This window comes from Carya illinoinensis, chromosome 6 (genome assembly GCF_018687715.1).
Source record: "Carya illinoinensis cultivar Pawnee chromosome 6, C.illinoinensisPawnee_v1, whole genome shotgun sequence".
NCBI classification, from domain to species: Eukaryota; Viridiplantae; Streptophyta; class Magnoliopsida; order Fagales; family Juglandaceae; genus Carya; species Carya illinoinensis.
In genome coordinates this window covers 2,916,561-2,934,283 of record NC_056757.1, presented here as the reverse complement: position 1 = coordinate 2,934,283, position 17,723 = coordinate 2,916,561, and the positions used below count along the sequence as shown (strand labels likewise).

Sequence of the window (17,723 nt, the reverse complement as noted above, 5' to 3'; positions counted from 1 at the left end):
GCTTATATTAGGCGGCGATTTTTGAGCTTCGCTGCGCTATAGAGGAAATGGCTGAATAGTACCGGCGATTCGGCGGCGATTATATAATCGCTGGTATATAGATATAGCGGCGAGTTTTGGCGATTTTCCGGCGATTTGAAAGCGCCGGCAAAAGTGCTATCTGTTGTAGTGAATTAGAGAAATTATGATATGTTTGAACGCTCTGTATATGAATATCCAACTTTCCCTGTCGGTTTTCCAATCAATGCATGCAGCAGGAGGGTATATCAGAGAATAATCACCATAAATTAAGAAATAATAAATTAAATTTATTCCTATTATAACCTTGAAGTTTCTACTTTTTAGGACAATAGCTTATAGGATGCTTGCAGTTTGAATATTATTAACGTTGATTAGATTATGATAATTATTGTGATTAGTTAAGGTTAATATGGGTTTTTAAATCAAGAGAAACAGTGGGCGGGCACTACAGTCTACGGCTGTGGGGAATAGTCTGTCAAGCCCTTGGGGAGAAAAACCAAAGGAGACGCAAAAGTAACTCGGCCTTTCTTTCGGCGAAAGTAAACAACGACATCGGCTCCCAATTCGACAACCTGTCAAACATGCGGTACAAACCAGCTCCCTTGCATAAGATATGTTTTTTCAGTCCAACATTTTGAACGAGAAAAATTTTAAAATTTGAATACAATGACACGTGTCAATAGTAACCTCTACGTTAATTTTTTACATTTTAAATAATAATACCATTCATTACTCTTATATTATTTTTATCTTATTATATAAGATGTAATATATTTATAATAAATAATTATTTAATAAAAGATTATCTAATGATAATAAAAATTTTATATTTTAAATAATGAAATAAAAATAAAATAAAAATATGATATATTAAATTCTCGTTTAAATAATAGAATATTGTTTTATTTATTAACCAAAAAAAACCAATTAAGATGTCCAGTTGTCGTAGGGAAGATATTTTGGAGAATGAATGGGACACAAGTCATTGTCTTCTATACAATTAATTTATTACATTGGTAAGCACAATTTGCACTCCAAGTTCCCTGTTTGCAGCCATGGTTTATTTCCCTCTATATATAAATACAAGATCAACACAGAATTCATGTACTCCTGTCCTCCCAAAACTGTCATCTCTCTCTCTCTCTCTCTCGACCCCATTCACGAAAACGCAGACAAATTAACGAGAACTGTTTGCTAATTTGCCACTGGTGAAAAGACCAGAACAAAATGGGTGCACTCGACTTTCTCTCAGACTATATCACTATTTCCACCCCAAGGAAGAAACGCAAAGCAATGCAGGTATTCTTCAGAAACCAATTCCATATCTCTGTTTCGCGGTATGCCAAGTGGTCTTACGATCCGTAACTTTTCCATATATATATATATATATATATATCTGTGTGTGTGTGTGGAAACTGATCTCACTCCATAACTATTGTTGTGTCGCAGACAGTCGATATCAAGGTGAAAATGGACTGTGATGGCTGTGAAAGGAGAGTTAAAAATGCTGTTTCCAACCTCAGAGGTTCAAATCTCTCTCTCTCTCTCTCTCTCTCTCTCTCAAAGGAGAGTTAAAAATGCTGTTTCCAACCTCAAACGACCAATATATAATACTATCTATCTATTTTAGTTAAAAATGGAGAGAATATTGTTTTGTTAAAGAAAGTGGGAAAGCATTAAAGCTCGTAGACTAACATATTAAATGCTAGCTGTATATATTGCTATGCAAAGTTCGATCGTGGCTAGTAATTTGGTCGTTATCTAGTTACAAATAAAGTTGAGAGATCCTATTCCACCGAAAGGTCTTCTCCTAACTAGTTGTAATTAATAAGCTTGATTGTCTAATTATTTTTTCTTTTAGATTTTTCCCTGATCAAGTCTTGTGCAAGATGATATCCATGAAATCCTTATCAAAGTAAATAAACTATGAAAAGTCTCCGCCAAAATCTGTAGACTTTTTGCTATAGAGTACAGTAAATTAATCTTATTGCCATTGAAGTACTTACTAATTTTTTGTTTCCATTAATTGGAGGTGCTAACAGTTATATATATTCTTCGTTTGTGTTTGCTTGACAAACACTTACAGGGGTGAAACAAGTGGATGTAAACCGGAAGCAAAGCCGGGTAACTGTAACTGGGTATGTGGAGCCAAACAAGGTCTTGAATAGGGTGAAGAGCACTGGGAAGAGAGCTGAGTTTTGGCCATATGTGCCATACAACTTGGTGGCTTACCCTTACGTGCCTCAGGCCTACGACAAGAAGGCACCGTCTGGTTACGTGAAAAATGTTTTCCAAGCCCTTCCCAGCCCAAATGCACCGGACGAGAAATTCACAACCCTCTTCAGTGATGAAAATGCACATGCATGTTCAATCATGTAAGCAGATTTAGTATTGGAACGAGGGTCGAGGATGGATTTAACACTTGTAGATCTTGTATGTTTCTATACATGAAACGCGTAAAAAACAAAAAAAAAAAAAAAAAAACCATTTACTTGTTGTTTTGAGGTAGGTGTTAAAGTTTGTGGAGATGGGAAGTTTTGCTAGAGCTTTGGATTTTCTTTGAGAAGTTGTACCACTAGTACTAGAACTGTTTACCAAATGATAAAATACATGTTTTTCTGTACACAAAATTTATTAATGTGTTGTCATGATCTGAATGGACGTATAGTTACTGTCAACCAGAAAAAAACAAATTAGCAGTCCACTTTTGAAAAAGACTTTTGGGTGCAAGCTGCTGCAGGGAATGTCAAATATTATTGCCACCATCGAGGAGTCTACGTAGAGGCTCACGATCGACGAACGTGTCGAGAAACCCATGAGTCCTCAGCGTTCAGACCAAGGATGATCTCGTTCTTGGAGATTGATCATGAAGGAACAAAGTCATGACAAACGGTATGTATTAATATGATATTAATGTAAAAAACAAAAAAGGATGTCCCGCATCGTATATTTCTTTCCCGGTAAACTAGGGATTAGAGGGCCTTCCTTTCTGTACGTTTGAATGAGTGGCATTATTTGGGCGATAATTAATCAATGACAACGAGATAAAACATTAAAGAAAAAAAAAAAACATTTATAATCATGTTAATCTCATGGTACCTGTCCCTTTGGAGAACTTGTCCTAGTGGAACTACTGCCATGCCATATAATATAAATATAACTTGCGGCGGAACATATTGAAACGGTCCACTCAGTACCACAAAAGTATTACAATGTAATATAATATATATGTGTGATCATCATATGATCAATTTATTATATGCTACGGGTATATAATTAAGGAAGACTTTATATATATATATATATATATATATGCAGGGGACTGCTATGCCTACCGCTGGGGGCTCCAAGCTCCCGCTAGACAATTTTTTTTTTTTTTTGTATTTTTTTTATATCATATTTTTTTACACTTTTAAATATTTTTTAAAATAAAGAAAAATTATAATATTATTAAATAACATTTTCTTAATTATTAAAAAAAAAACTAAAAATAAATAAATAAATAAAGGGAGCGGGAACCTCCAGCAGGATCCCGGCATTTCCCTCTACATATATATAATTGGAGGTGTGATAAGATATCATATATATATATATAGGGCAGAAGATTCTTCCAAAAGTGTATACGTTTTTTCTCTTTATATTATAAAATAGTTTAATATATATATACACATCAACGATAATATTAAACTATTTTCCTAGCTAATTAATCCTGCACCATCATTTTTATAAAGAAAGATATCATGTCACAGGAATTACCTTTTCAATTATCGGCCACCTGTACTTAATCTAGGTTATAATGTGATAGATACCAAATTTATCAGAAAATGACTACCACTTTGGTTGGGCTATCGATCGCTCTTGTAATTAAAACCATAGCTAATTGCCGGCCACTTGCTAAAGAATGCCTGCATTCTAGTTGATTCTGATGTCTTCTTAATCCTTCCCTTTTACCCAAAAAGATGATAAAACAACTTGGTTGTCGTACTGCTAATAGGCCAGCTGGTTCGTGTAATTTTGATCAGTATTATATATTGACAAGGTAGCCATATAATCTAGCTTAGGTTAATGCTCCAAAAAATCAGTTTTCCGTTCAAAGATAGGCTTCCTGTAATTTTCAGGTTGTGCCAGTCTTTTTGTGATATATAAAGGACGATCGATGATCAGCAATGCATGGGGGGGAGGTAACTTTTAAGGGGTCCTGCTGAGGTACGTTAACTCAGCACCTCTCTTATCCATTTATCTCTCTCTGTTTTGGTATATATGTCAGTTTTATATTGCTGAGCCGTGGCAAATCTAGAATAATATTGGCACTTGGATACTCCACTAGAGGCCATACAAGTAATTATACACTTGTTCTTGCATATAATTGGTGATCCAGAAAAGTGGGTGAAAAAAGACATCCTTAATTCATACCTAATTATATATATTTATATCAATACTAGGTTGATCATATCCAAGTTAACAAAATCAATCCAATAACGAGCTAGGCTTTTACTAGGTCAGATCAAACTAATTGTGTAAGTATTATTTAATGAGAAATGCTTTGCTCACTTTTTTTTTTTTAAATTTATTTTTATTTTTTATAAAAGTAAATCTATTGCCCACAAACTGACATGGATTGATATGATACATTAGATTGTAAAGATGTTTTTATTATAAAGTATATCTAACATATATATCACATTATATGGATTTATTTTTATGAAATATCTTTGTGCTATAGTATTGCTCTTATTGAATTTGAAGTTTGATAGTGTCTTATAAGTAGTTTGGTTGATCTGTTAATATATATATGTCAATGTGCTATAAACATGATTGTTATGTGCGTTTGAAAGAATCAATGAGTTGATGATGGGGAATGCCACAGTTTCTTTTAATTTACATCTCAATTCTCCACGAAAGAGAATATCAGAAATCAGAATATATAAAGAAAGAATGAAAAAAAGAGAAGGGTAAAAGAAAGTTATATATGAAAGATACATGACCATGGATGTAGATCAGATCACATTAATTGTTACACTTCCTTCGGAAGTTTGAAATGAAAAAGGGAAGGAGATGCCACGATAATTTGTTTCTAAAGGAAGTGGACGTGCATGAACATTATTCTCCCAAAAGTAATGCTAAACATTTAGACATTTGCAGCTTCTTACGTTATTGCTTTGTTCTAGATTCTTATTAAGAAGAATAAAGGTAGCCAAACCCGCCATTAAACCATTCCTAGCCTTCCATTACCGACCACGTGAACTACTTGATGGCGTTATGAGACGTTCTTAGTTAAGCAATGCATCAATTCGGTTAAAATAAGAATTAAAGATGTACCAAAACTAAGAACTAGGGTACTGATAGATGGAACGTCTCATTCCAACAGTTGCGTTAATGCGGGAATAATAATAAATGTTGTAGGACTTATTTCTCTAACTTGCATGAGGCCCTTAAGTTTGGACTTGAGGAGACCTTGATCCCTGTATGATGTGCATGAATCATGAAATTTATTAAATAAAAAATATCATATGTAACCAAGTCAATTAGTTACATGCAATGAATCATTACACCATAAATAAATATAATATTTGAGAGAGTATTAAGGCAAATTAATCTCCATTTTTTTAACATACATCAAAGAACTTTGGAGACATTTTTTTTTTTTTTATACAAATCTATATATAGGAGATCAAATGTTAAAGATGTCTCGCCGTCTAACTAGCTCCTCATGTTCGGTTCCCAACAGGAAGAGTGCTCTCCTATATTTGGTCATGCATTAGTATAGGAGGTCACCTCGGCTTACCACCGGCCGGCCACCTTCCCTTTTATACTGACAAAAAAAAAAAAAAAAAAACTAAGGATGTCTTTCCGAAAGGGTCTATGAAGCTGATGGATGAGAATTAACCCAAAAATATCATTCATGAGATGCCAAAAGGTTTGTTGGTAACGCAAGTGATATATATCTTGTAGTCTTTCCAAGCTTGAGTCCGAGTCTTTTTCAAAAGCATCTCATTAAAGCATTTTCAATATTATAATTTTGATATCCTTTTTATCTTTTTCTTTCAACTGTTGACTCAGTTAACTTTTTCTTTTGGGCTCACAAATAGATCTCCGGCCAGTCACAAAAAAAACTTTTATTCATAAAGTTAATGGATCAATTCCAGTCGAAATTAGTCACGTTCGAAGGCCCTAGTAGTTGGATAAATCCTGGTCCACCTAAGGAGATAAAATTTAATGAATTACCATATCTTAGTGTCCCAAATTCCAATGAAATATGGAAATGATCATAGAAAATATAAGAAAATATTAGATCATAAACATGTAAATGTAATCTAATTGTTGAGAATATTTAACATTTTTTGTCGTAACTGATCTTCTTCAAAGTTTGAATTAAGAGAGTAATATTGGGCCGGGATGGAATACCAGTACTATCGAAACTTCATAGACAAACATTTAGCTAGGGAGTAATATTTTTCAACAATGGCATTTGCAACAGCATCAAAGGACCTTTATGTAAAACTTTATACGAAGAATCGGCCAGCAAAACACGCAATTTGACAGATCAGGATTGGCTTGTCAATTTTTATACAAAGAACAGGGCAAAGCATAAAACGAGCATCGCCTTATCAAAAGCATGAGTACTAGCTTGTTTTTCCGGCTACCATTCCTTTCAAGTTTGAATGTTCTAAACTCTTAATGTAAAAATAATATTTTGGCATATATGTTCTTATAATAAAACTTAGTCCAATTAAATTGTAAATATGTTGGATAGAGTCTAGGTTGAAATTGAAACAAAAAGTGCAAAGATTGCAAATTTGCAAGAGCTAATGAGATCGACCTAGTACGCATAAATTAGTCATAACGTTTTGTTCCCATATTAGATTAGGTTATCTTGGTGGAGTTGCAAAGCTAACACAATTTTCTACAAAATTATGTTCACAATGATCTTCAAATGACAACGTTTATGGGGTCAAAAGAGCTCGACAATATCATGACCAGAAAACTAGATAGAAAGACAGTTTGCTTAAGCGAAAATTTTGAAAATCAGTTTCTCACTAGGTCTGGACACTTTTAATGGCCTATTCAGAACCTAAGTTTATTATATAGAATAATATGCATGACTTATAGAGCATGAAGAGATGCCAAAGTTACAGTATTCATTGTATTCTTAAAATAAAATTCCAAGGAAATCCATTGCATATTGAAGATTGATTCTCTCTTGATAAACAAACTTTCATCATATTGTGCTCGTGTTTGAATATTGTTGAGTCCACTAGTGTGTGCGTATTTGTTGGCCGAAAGGATTTTTGAAACTACCTGGGTGTCGAGATTTAGTTAGTGCTTGTAGCAAAACTACTGAAAAAACTAGTAGTCTGGAGTTGCCAGCCAGATTTAGTGGGATACTCATGATGTTGCAAGCCAAATTTAGTAGGCCACTCAATCTTTGCACCCCAGCAATTCCAAATCACTGGCTTTTTCTATAGTTTTACCATGAGCATCAAATTGATCTCTGTGCCCAGATAGCTCTGGAAATCCTTATGGCCAATACACACGTTCAAGGGTTAATTTGTTAGTATTTTTAAATTGGGTGTAACAAACTCAAATTTTTATAGTAGATTTTAGGTAGTGACTTACATCTGAAGTGGTTTTAAATTTTGAAGACATATGGGTTGTGATATTCTCATTTTACGTATATTTTTATTGAGTGATTTTATTCAAATTATTATAATTATTGGTTTTCTTATTTTAAATTAAAGGTAATTTTTGCAGTATTATTTTGTAATTTTTACGTTGTGAAATTATTTTAATATGCTTTCTTGTTATTTATTATCGTTTTGTATTTAAATTATTCTTTAAATTAAATTAGTTTATTTTTGGCCTTTAAAATTATTGTGTTTTAGATTTTATTATTTATCTTATTTAATCATTGCGTTTGAATTATTTTATTTAACTTGTTATTTTGAAAATAGTTTTCGTTAGATCAGTTTATTGACTCAAGATGTGATGACTGTATCTCACTTCTTTCCTTCCATTTTTCTTTTTCCATTTTTCCATTTTTCTCTTCTTTTTCTTTTCTCTTTTTCTTCTTTCATTTTTCTTCTTTCTTTTCTTTCTTTTTCCTTTCTTCCTTCCTTCCCCTGCTTCTCTCCCGTGCGACGTCTCTCTCCTCCCTCTCCCGTCGTTTTTCTTTTGTCCCTCCTAGACCGCCGCAGTTCGCCATCGTGACTTGCACTGCCCCCACCATCCTCTTTCCCTTCGATCGGCACACCTCTCCACCAAATTTTAGCCCCAACCGAGCCTCCGTTAAGCAGCACGCACCCCACCAAGCCTCAGCCCAAAATCATCCTCGCACTGTCGTCTCACAACCACCGACCACCACTTTTTCGCCACTTCATCACCGATCTCTTGCCTACCTAACCCACCAATTTTCAGCTCCGATCTATCGCCGAAGCAACCCCTATGAGCTCAACTCTGTCTTGACATTTTTTCACTTCCACTGCCATTTTCACCGCCACCCAAGGCCAACTCCCACTTTTACTAGTTTCATAAATATCTCTAAGTCATTCCCTATCAATTCTAAGCCTTGGTTCGTCCCTATTCAAAAGTAGGTATTTTACAACCCATGGCCACAGTACTTTTACATTGTTACATTGCTTTTCCTCTACCTTTTGCAGTCCCTTGATCATTCAAAAAATATTATATAGTGCTGTAAGTATTTTTCAAACTTCCTTTAAAATTTAAATATATTATTACTTTTATAATAAATTGTAATTGGTTGATTATGCCAGACTGAGTTTGAAGAGTCGGGGGTTGAATGGATTGGATGACAGAGTTATTTGTATATTGGTTGATGTTGAGATTTGTTGGATATATTTATATCTTTTCATTTGTATTGCATAGTGCATGCATGTTCATGTGTGTTGAAAAAGGAAAGCTGTGCTTTTACACTGTTACGTTGCTTTTCCTCTGCCTTTTGCAGCCCCTTGATCCTTCAAAAAATATTATTTAGCATTGTAAGTATTTTCCAAACTTCCTTTAAGATTTAAATATATTATTACTTTTAAAATAAATTGTGATTGGTTGGTTATGCCGGACTGAGTCTGAGGAGTCGGGGGCGGATGGATTGGAGGACGGAGTTATTTGTATATTGATTGATGTTGAAATTTGTTGGATATATTTATGTCTTGTCATTTGCATTGTATAGTGCATGCATGTTCATGTGTGTTGGAACTTGAAAACTGAGTTTCAGGAAAGAAATGATTTTTGGTATATTTGATTGATTGGATTGATTAGTTTAAGTCAGAGGTACTTTAGAGATGGTAGTAAGCAGGGACGATGGTAGAATCCAGCCTGTGATTCCTCCATACGGGTATGCGGCGTAGGGATGGTGGTAAAGTTTCGCCTGCGATTCTCGCCTACAGATGGACTTGTAAGGATGGTGGTAACTAGAGACGATGGTAGAGTTCCACCTGTGATTCCTACCTACGGTGCATGTGGCGTAGGGATGGTGGTAAGCAGGGATGATAGTAGAGTCCCGCTTAGTCCCGCTTGCGATTCTTGCCTACAGATGGATTTGTAGGGATGGTGGTAAGCAGGGATGGTGGTAGAGTCCCGCCTGTAATTCCTGCCTGTGGTGCATGCGTAGGGATGGTAGTAAGTAGGGATGGTGGTAGAGTACTGCTTGTGATTCCCGCCTATAGTATTCTGATGCTTGGTTATTGGGTCATTTTCTGAGAAAATTGCGAGACCTGGATATGTGGGCTATTCTCTAGAAAAAATTGGTTGTTGTTTTAATAGATTGGGTTTTTGGACCAAAATAAAATTTTAGCGTGCGTTGGAAAAATGATTATTTTCGAAAAATGATGATTTTCAGAACATATGTATATGGCATCATGTTCATGCATTTAGTTATTGGATGAATGTATTTTTATCTTGAGGTTTATTTAGTTTGTTACTTACTTGCGGTTTCGTTTTTAGTACCGTAAATTTTGATTCAGAGGATGAGGAGGCTGAATCCGAGGAGGCGACTTTGCCGGAGGAGTGATCAAGGATCACTTGTAGATTATGATTTATTTTCCTATTTTTGATTTGTGTTATATTTTTACTGGTTATTTGTAATATTTTTAGTATACTTATTTTTAAATGAGCTTGTATTTAAACAAAATCTAGTACTTATTTGAAAGATTTTTTATTACTATTGCGTTATTTTTGTTATACATGTATTGCTTGTCCACACACTTGACACTTGGCAATGGGATGCGTGACCCGTGTTATCCGTACGTGGGAGTTGAGAGAGTCACATGTGTTGATTATTTATTTTGACCTGCTTGATTGTTAATTTAAATAGTTCAATAAATTTAGAAAATACCCATTCACACCCTCTATGTGTATTTGGTATCCGAGCCACTGAATTTTCATAAACAAAATCTGTGCAACAAAGCAAAAATGTTTGTTTACACATTAACCAAATCTTGTTACCATTAACAACGTTTTAGTAAAGCATTAAAGTACCTTTTAGATCTCTTTGTTTTTATTATTATTTCTTTTAAATTTATGAGTAGACAATATATATACAAATCGAAAACCATCTCAAACCAACATCTAACGTGGCTTGTTGTTAACGATCATATTGTAATATCTTTTTTAACTATAAAAAATATCTAACATATCTTACCTAGTTACATTGGTTTATAAATTTTACTTTTGTGTAATTTTTTAGTAAACCTACCAGCATTTATTTTTTATCTCCTTAAGAATTCAGAATTCGCATTATCTTGTTTATTTTATTTTAGAGGTAGTGTTATGGGCTTGTTTGATCTAATTGGTAAAGTAGGCATGGCAGGCCCAATTCATTGCTCCTATAGTTTCATCATTTGTGAGTATAGAACCAATAGGTTGTCCATAAATTAAGTTCCATCTATGTGTATTAGAGGCAACATGCATGGGCAATGTGCTTTCATAGAAAGCTGAGGTCCAGACCCCATTCGAATATGACCCACCCTCTCCATACCTCTCTTTGTGTATGTCATGTTTGTGTTTGTCATTGGCATCCAAAGCAGACGAATTTCAAGTGTTGGATCCATCAAGTGTTAGAACTTACTGCACGCACCACCCATTGCAGGAGCATCACTCCAGTTTTTCTTATTTTTTCGAGAGACGAGTTTTCTTCTTTTTTATTTTTTATATTTTTTTGCTCCTTTTTCTAGAAAAAGATACCAACTCGAAACACAATAGCATTCAAGAAACCAATGAAAGCAAGAATGGAAGAGCACGCAAGAATCTTCTGAAAATTTAAGATTATATTTTGTATATTGTGAACTAATTAAACTTGTACAGAGGTTATAATATATATACAAGAAAAGAATTGTTGGTTGATTACGCGTGTTGTGAAATTGCAGACTAACTTTACAAAGTAATTGCTACATAATTAGTCTGCTAGTGTATAAAAGAAATTATATTTACAGTTTTAGGATGTGCAATGTTTACACACTCTAAAGCTTCATCTAACATTACTTATGTTTCAATACTCCCCCTCAAGATAGAATGTGAATGTTAAGCACACCAATCTTGGAAAGAATATAAACAAGCTGACGAATGTGAGGCAAAGCTTTTGTGAAAATATAATATAATTGATATTGAGAAGTAACATATAGAGTTGGAAGTACACTAGATTATATTTTCTCATGTACCAAATGACAATAAATTTGATAGGTTTAGCTTGTTCATGAGTGTTAACCATTATGCTACATGAATTACACTAGACAAGAAGAAGGAATCTGCCACTCAAGACCAAGCTGGCACTGTTAAAATCAAGGGATGTACTAATTGTGACATAGTCAAGATTTAAGGGAGAAGCTTGTGCAAATTTTCATTCAATCTCTTGATATTGGAATCCTGTATTTATTTAGCCGTTATATTACAAAGATGTATATATATAAGGATATGTACATATGAAATGATATATTACATTCATTCCAATTCTTCTCTCTATTTTTATTGTTTTACATAGTATCAAAAGTCACAAAGGCTAACACCGCTATCCATTATGTTAGATTCATCCGATGTTGCTTCTTTTCTCATTCCTAATCCCATTCAACTTATTTCCATTATGCTAGACAATAACAACTACATGTTATGAGTTTCACAATTTCTACCAGGGTTAAGAACCCATGATCTTGTAGGAATTATAGATGGATATGAGCCATGTCCTAAACAATTTCTTCCTACCCAAGTAGGGTCTACACCCGCTTTGAATCCAACCTATGTTCTTTGGAATAAGAAGGATTAGTACATTCTGAGTTAGTTAATGCAACTCTAATTGAGAGTATTCCACTATGTTTGGACTCAACACCTCACGCCTGAGGATGGCTTTCCTTGGCCTTTCTGTTTGCCTCTCACTCTAGATCTCGAGTTACTCATCTAAAGAGATAACTTCAAACACTCAAATAAGATTCTAAATCTTGCACTCAATATTTTCAATTAGCCAAATCTTGGGCAGATCAACTTGCAGTTGTTGGCAAGCCCATGGATGATGAAGATTTGATTTCCTTCTTCATCAGTGGTTTATATCCATCATACACCCATTTTGTTACTTCTTCTTTTTGCGACTAGTACTAGTCCAATAACTTTTGATGACTTTCAAGTTGAATTACTTAACCATAAAATTCTACTTGTATCTTAACAAAAAAATACACCACCTGAAACTAGTACATTTGCTCTCTTTAGCAACAAAGGCAACAAGAACTTCAATCCTTGCAAATTTAAACAGAATACTAGTTCAAAATCTTTCCCTTAAAAGCAATCAACCCAGTAGCTTTCTCACAACAATCACAATCAAACTTTTACAGGAAAACCTGGCTCCATATTTCAAAACAATAATTATACTCCTTGTCGGATTTGTGGCAAAACTAACCATCAAGCTCTTGAATATTTTCATAGGATGGATTATTCTTTTCAAGGAAGACACCCTCCTCACTAACTAGCTGCCATGGTTGCCCAAATAAATGCTCAATTTGAAGAAATTGATTCTTGGTTTGCAGACAATGGAGCAAATCCAACATATCACTACTTCACTTGAAAATTTGACTATATAGTATCCTTTCCAAGGATTCAATTTTGTAGTTGTGGGAAATGCTTCTAATCTCAACATTACACATGCTGGTTATGCTACTTTTCAAGCCAATGGTTCATCCTTTAACTAACAGTACATACTACACTATCTAAAAGCATATGCAAATCTACTTTCCATACAATAGTTTTGCAAAGATAATTCTTGCTATTTTTTGCTCACATATGATCTTTTTTTGTTAAGGACATTGCAACAGGGAAGATCTTACCGCAAGGAAGGAGTGATAATGGATTTTATCCAATCAACCTAGGAAGAATCTCTAACAATAAGACAAGCCAAATCAATGCGTTACTTGGCATCAAGACCTCTACTTCAGTTTGGCACCTTAGATTAGGCCATCCTCATCTTTCTGTAATTCAAAAAGTATTAAAATGTTTCAATCTTTCAGTCATTGACTTCATTAATAAAATACCATTTTGTTATTCCTGTCAACTTGCAAAGCACAAATAATTACCATTTCATGATTCCAGTCGACAAAGTTTTGCACCACTTGATTTGATACATTTTGATGTTTGGACATCTCCCATTCCATCACGTAGTGGATTCAAGTACTCTATCCTCTTTGTAGATGACTATTCTCGGTTTACATGGTTGTTTCCCATTCAACAAAAATTTGATGTTTTTATATGTTTTGTCAAAATTCTAGTGTTTAGTGGAAAATCTCCTATCAAACAAAATTTAAGCTTTACAAACATATGGGGGCGAAGAATAAACCTTTACTCAGTTTAAGGTTTTCCTTGAAACTCATGGGATTCTACATAAACTCTCTTGCCCACACATTGCACAACAAAATGGTGTGGCAGAATGCAAGCATAAACATATTGTGGAGATAGGCTTAGCACTTTTAACCACTTTTGATCTTCCAAAGTCTTATTGGGTTTATTCCTTTCTCAGATCAATTTATTTGATCAATAGGCTCCTTACTCCTCTCCTGAACTTCACTTCTCCATACACCAAATTGCTTAACAAACATTCTAATTATGCCTCTCTTCGAGTCTTTGGATGTGCTTGTTTCCCTTTGCTCAGACCTTACAACAAGCATAAGCTAGATTTTAGAACCAAAAGATATATCTTCATTGGTTACAGTCCAAATCAAAAAGGCTATAGATGTCTTGATACATCAACCAATCAAGTCTTTATTTCTAGGCATGTGATTTTTTATGAAGATTCTTTCATAGCTTGAGATTTAGTCATTCTCTCCTCTAAAACAGAAAAATAATCTTTGTCAGGTAACGCTCTTCTCATTTCCCCTCATTCATTGTCTTTTCATTCTTCTACATCATCTACTATTTCAAATATCTCTCTTACAGAGCCTACATTATCCTCTCAATCAAATCCCCCTTCTCCATCTTCACTACCTCCTGCACGATGTCCTTAACCTTCTCATCCAATGGTTACTTGAGCACAAGTTCGAACCTCTAGGCCTAAATCATTTCTTGGATTTAAGTTGTATTATTATAATCCAATCATGTCACTCCATGCTCCATTATTTCCTTATGAACCCAAAATCTTCAAATAAGCTTCCAAGTTACCTGAGTGGTTTGCTACCATGAAATCTGAGTTCACTACATTACAGGTAAATAACACCTGGACCTTATGTCCAAGACCCTCAAAGCAATATGTTATAAGTTGCAAATGAGTGTTTAAAATCAAGCAAAAATCATATGGTTCCTCAGACAGATACGAGGCTACGCTTGTTGCTAAAGGATATGAGCAACAAGATGGTATTGACTACACTGAAACTTTTAGTCCAGTCATTAAACCAACTACCATTCATGTAGTTTTGGCAATTGCATACCATCACGAGTGGCCAATTTATCAATTAGATGTCTTAAGTGCTTTCCTCCATTGTTAATTAAATTAGGAAGTCTTCATGGAGCAACCACTAGGATTTGTAGATAGCCAATTTTTTGATCATGTCTGCAAACTTAAAAAGTCCATCTATGGTAGAAGATCAAGCCCCCCGGGCTTGGTCAAAAAAACTTTCAAAAGCACTCACTGCTCTTGTATGAATTTCAAGTAGATCATTCACTCCACTTCAACTCCATTCACATCTTTGTGCTTGTGTATGTTGATGATATTATCATCACAGGAACACATTCAAATGACATTCAGCATCTTATTCAGCATCTTAGCCAACACTTTGCAAAGAAGGACCTTGGCTCATTATCCCTCTTTCTTAGCATTCAAGTGCTTTGTGACAATGATAGTCTTCATTTAAATAAAGCTAAATACAAAATGGACCTTCTTCAACATAGCCAAAATGGTTGGGGCAAAGCCTTATTACTCTCCAATTGTCTCTGGTTCAAAACTCTCTTAATCAGATGGAGTCAAACTTGATGATGGAACTGAGTATAGGTAGATTGTAGGTGCCTTGCAATATTGCACCTTAATAAGACCAGAAATAACATTCTCATAAACCAATTTTGCCAATTCATGCATTCCCTCACCACTACTTACTAGATAGCTGCTAAGAGAGTCATTTGATACATTAAAGGGTCTCTCAATCATGGCAAACACTTCACTTGAGGGTCCCTTAACTTGAATGCATTTTGTGACTTAGATTGGGCAAGCTCCATAGATGATAGAAGATCTATCACAAGATATGGCATTTACTTAGGTCTCTGTCTAGTCTCTTGGAGTGCTAAGAAGTAGGTTGTAGTCTCCAAGTCTAGCATAGAAGCTGAATACCGACACTTGGCACTAGTCACTATAGAAATATATTGGTTACGCTTGTTATTTCATCACTTATATGTCCCTCTTCATACAATTCCTACAGTCTGGTGTGACAATGTAGGTGCACTAGCTCTAGCATCTAATACAATTTTCCCTATTATAACTAAGCATATAGAGGTAGAATACCATTTCATTCGTAAGAAGGTCCTCAACAAAGATATCTCCTTACAATACATACCCTATGCAGATCAAACTGCTGATGTGTTTACCAAAGGCTTAACTACATCTCATTTTCTACTGTTAAGAGACAAGCTCATGGTTCCTTAACTCTCCATGCACTTGGGGAGGGAAGGGGGGGGGGGGGGGGGGGGGGGGGGATGTTAACCACTATGCTGCAATTACATTAGACAACAAGAAGAAGGAATCTTCCAGACAAGACCAAGTTGGCACAACTGTAATCAAGAGTTGTACTAATTGTGACATAGTCAAAATTTAAGGAAGAAGATTGTGCAATTTTCATTTATTGTCTTGATATTTGTATCCTGTATTTATTTAGCTATTACATTACAAAGATACATATATATATATATATGTGTGTGTGTGTGTGTGTGTGTGTGTGTATAACGATATGTAAATATGAAATGATATACTACATTTCTTCCAATTCTTCTCTGTATTTTTATTGTTTCACAATGAAAAACAAGATTTCTACTATGTGGAGAGTACCTTTGCTTTTACAAAATAACAATGTTGGGAATTGATAATAAATACCAAAGTCTTGAAGTAAAGAATTTAACAATGTTAATTCACAAGCAATGGAGGCCAAAGCTCTGTACTTAGCTTTAATTGATGATTAAGATATTGTACTTTGTTTTATGGATTTTCAAGAAATAAGAAAATTATCCAATTTTACAAAAAAACCCATCACTGATTTTCTGGTGTCTGACCTAGTCTGAGTTTGTGAAGCCAAAGAAGATGAAGAAGGAAAAAAAAATCCCTTGGCCATGTGTACCTTTGAGGCATCGTTACACATGGTGTGCATCATCTAATTATATTTGGAAAGGCTTATCCACGAATTGGCTTAAAACTTGAATAGAATAAACAAAATCTAGTCTTGTTACAAATAAAGTAACATCAGTTCTCTTGTTTTAAATTTAACGTGGTTTTTGTTGTTTTATTTGTGATTACTGAGTTGTGAAATTTATTTTAATTTGTTTTCTTGATATTAATTCTTGTTTATCACTTAAATTGCTCATTACTTTAAATTAGTTTATTGTTGAGTTTTATTGTTTATTTTTATTGATATTTAGTTATAGTGTTTTTATTTATCTTTTATCTATTTTATTATACTATTTTTATTTTTTCGGGTGGATTTGTTTTAGTTGGTTGTTCTTTAATTTTTGGCCCAGCCCTTCCAGTTTTAGGCCTAGCCCATGGGCTCGCTTCTAGCCCCTTCTCCATATGGTGCATTTTGCCAAATGCCTATCATCTTCTTTTATTCTGCTCCTGCGCCGTTGCCTTCCTTCTTCTTCTTCTTCATTTGTTTTTTTTTTTTTTTTTTTCCTTCCTCCTCATGTGCACTGAATGCTTCTCTTTTTCTTCTGGTATTTATTTTCTTTTTCTCTTGTTTTGCTGTAAGACTGTGCCTTACCTTCTCTCTTTTGCATTTTATTTCCTCCGTTTTTTTTCTCCATTGTAGGTCCAAACCATGGAGAAAAAAAAATATTAATTTAAACTATTTCATTTTTATTTCCTCAGTCAATTTCACTATTATTTTGTAGATATATTAAGATATTATCAGTATCTAAACCTTATCTCCTTTTCCAAAACTCAATAAAATATATTAATTTAAACTGTTTGATTTTTATTTTATAAATATATCGAGATATATACTCTTAGTATCTCAACAGGCCCT

The 17,723-nt window shown here is 34.3% G+C and overlaps 1 protein-coding gene across 1 annotated transcript; it reads left to right on the top strand.

Annotated features, from left to right (window-relative positions):
• The first annotated feature begins 1,119 nt into the window (after positions 1–1,119).
• LOC122312898 (heavy metal-associated isoprenylated plant protein 21-like) lies at positions 1,120–2,655 on the top strand. The gene is made up of 3 exons (XM_043127568.1): positions 1,120–1,320; positions 1,471–1,546; positions 2,108–2,655. The coding sequence occupies exons 1-3, from the start codon at positions 1,249–1,251 to the stop codon at positions 2,398–2,400; spliced, it is 441 nt and encodes a 146-aa protein (XP_042983502.1). The 5' UTR covers positions 1,120–1,248; the 3' UTR covers positions 2,401–2,655.
• The last annotated feature ends 15,068 nt before the right edge of the window (positions 2,656–17,723 follow it).

Excerpts from the sequence above, each read along its gene's own strand:
- LOC122312898 (XM_043127568.1), top strand. The coding sequence starts at position 1,249 with ATGGGTGCACTCGACTTTCTCTCAGACTATATCACTATTTCCACCCCA. Across the intron at positions 1,321-1,470 it reads AGAAACGCAAAGCAATGCAG|ACAGTCGATATCAAGGTGAA; the intron begins GTATTCTTCAGA and ends GTTGTGTCGCAG. Across the intron at positions 1,547-2,107 it reads TGCTGTTTCCAACCTCAGAG|GGGTGAAACAAGTGGATGTA; the intron begins GTTCAAATCTCT and ends AAACACTTACAG.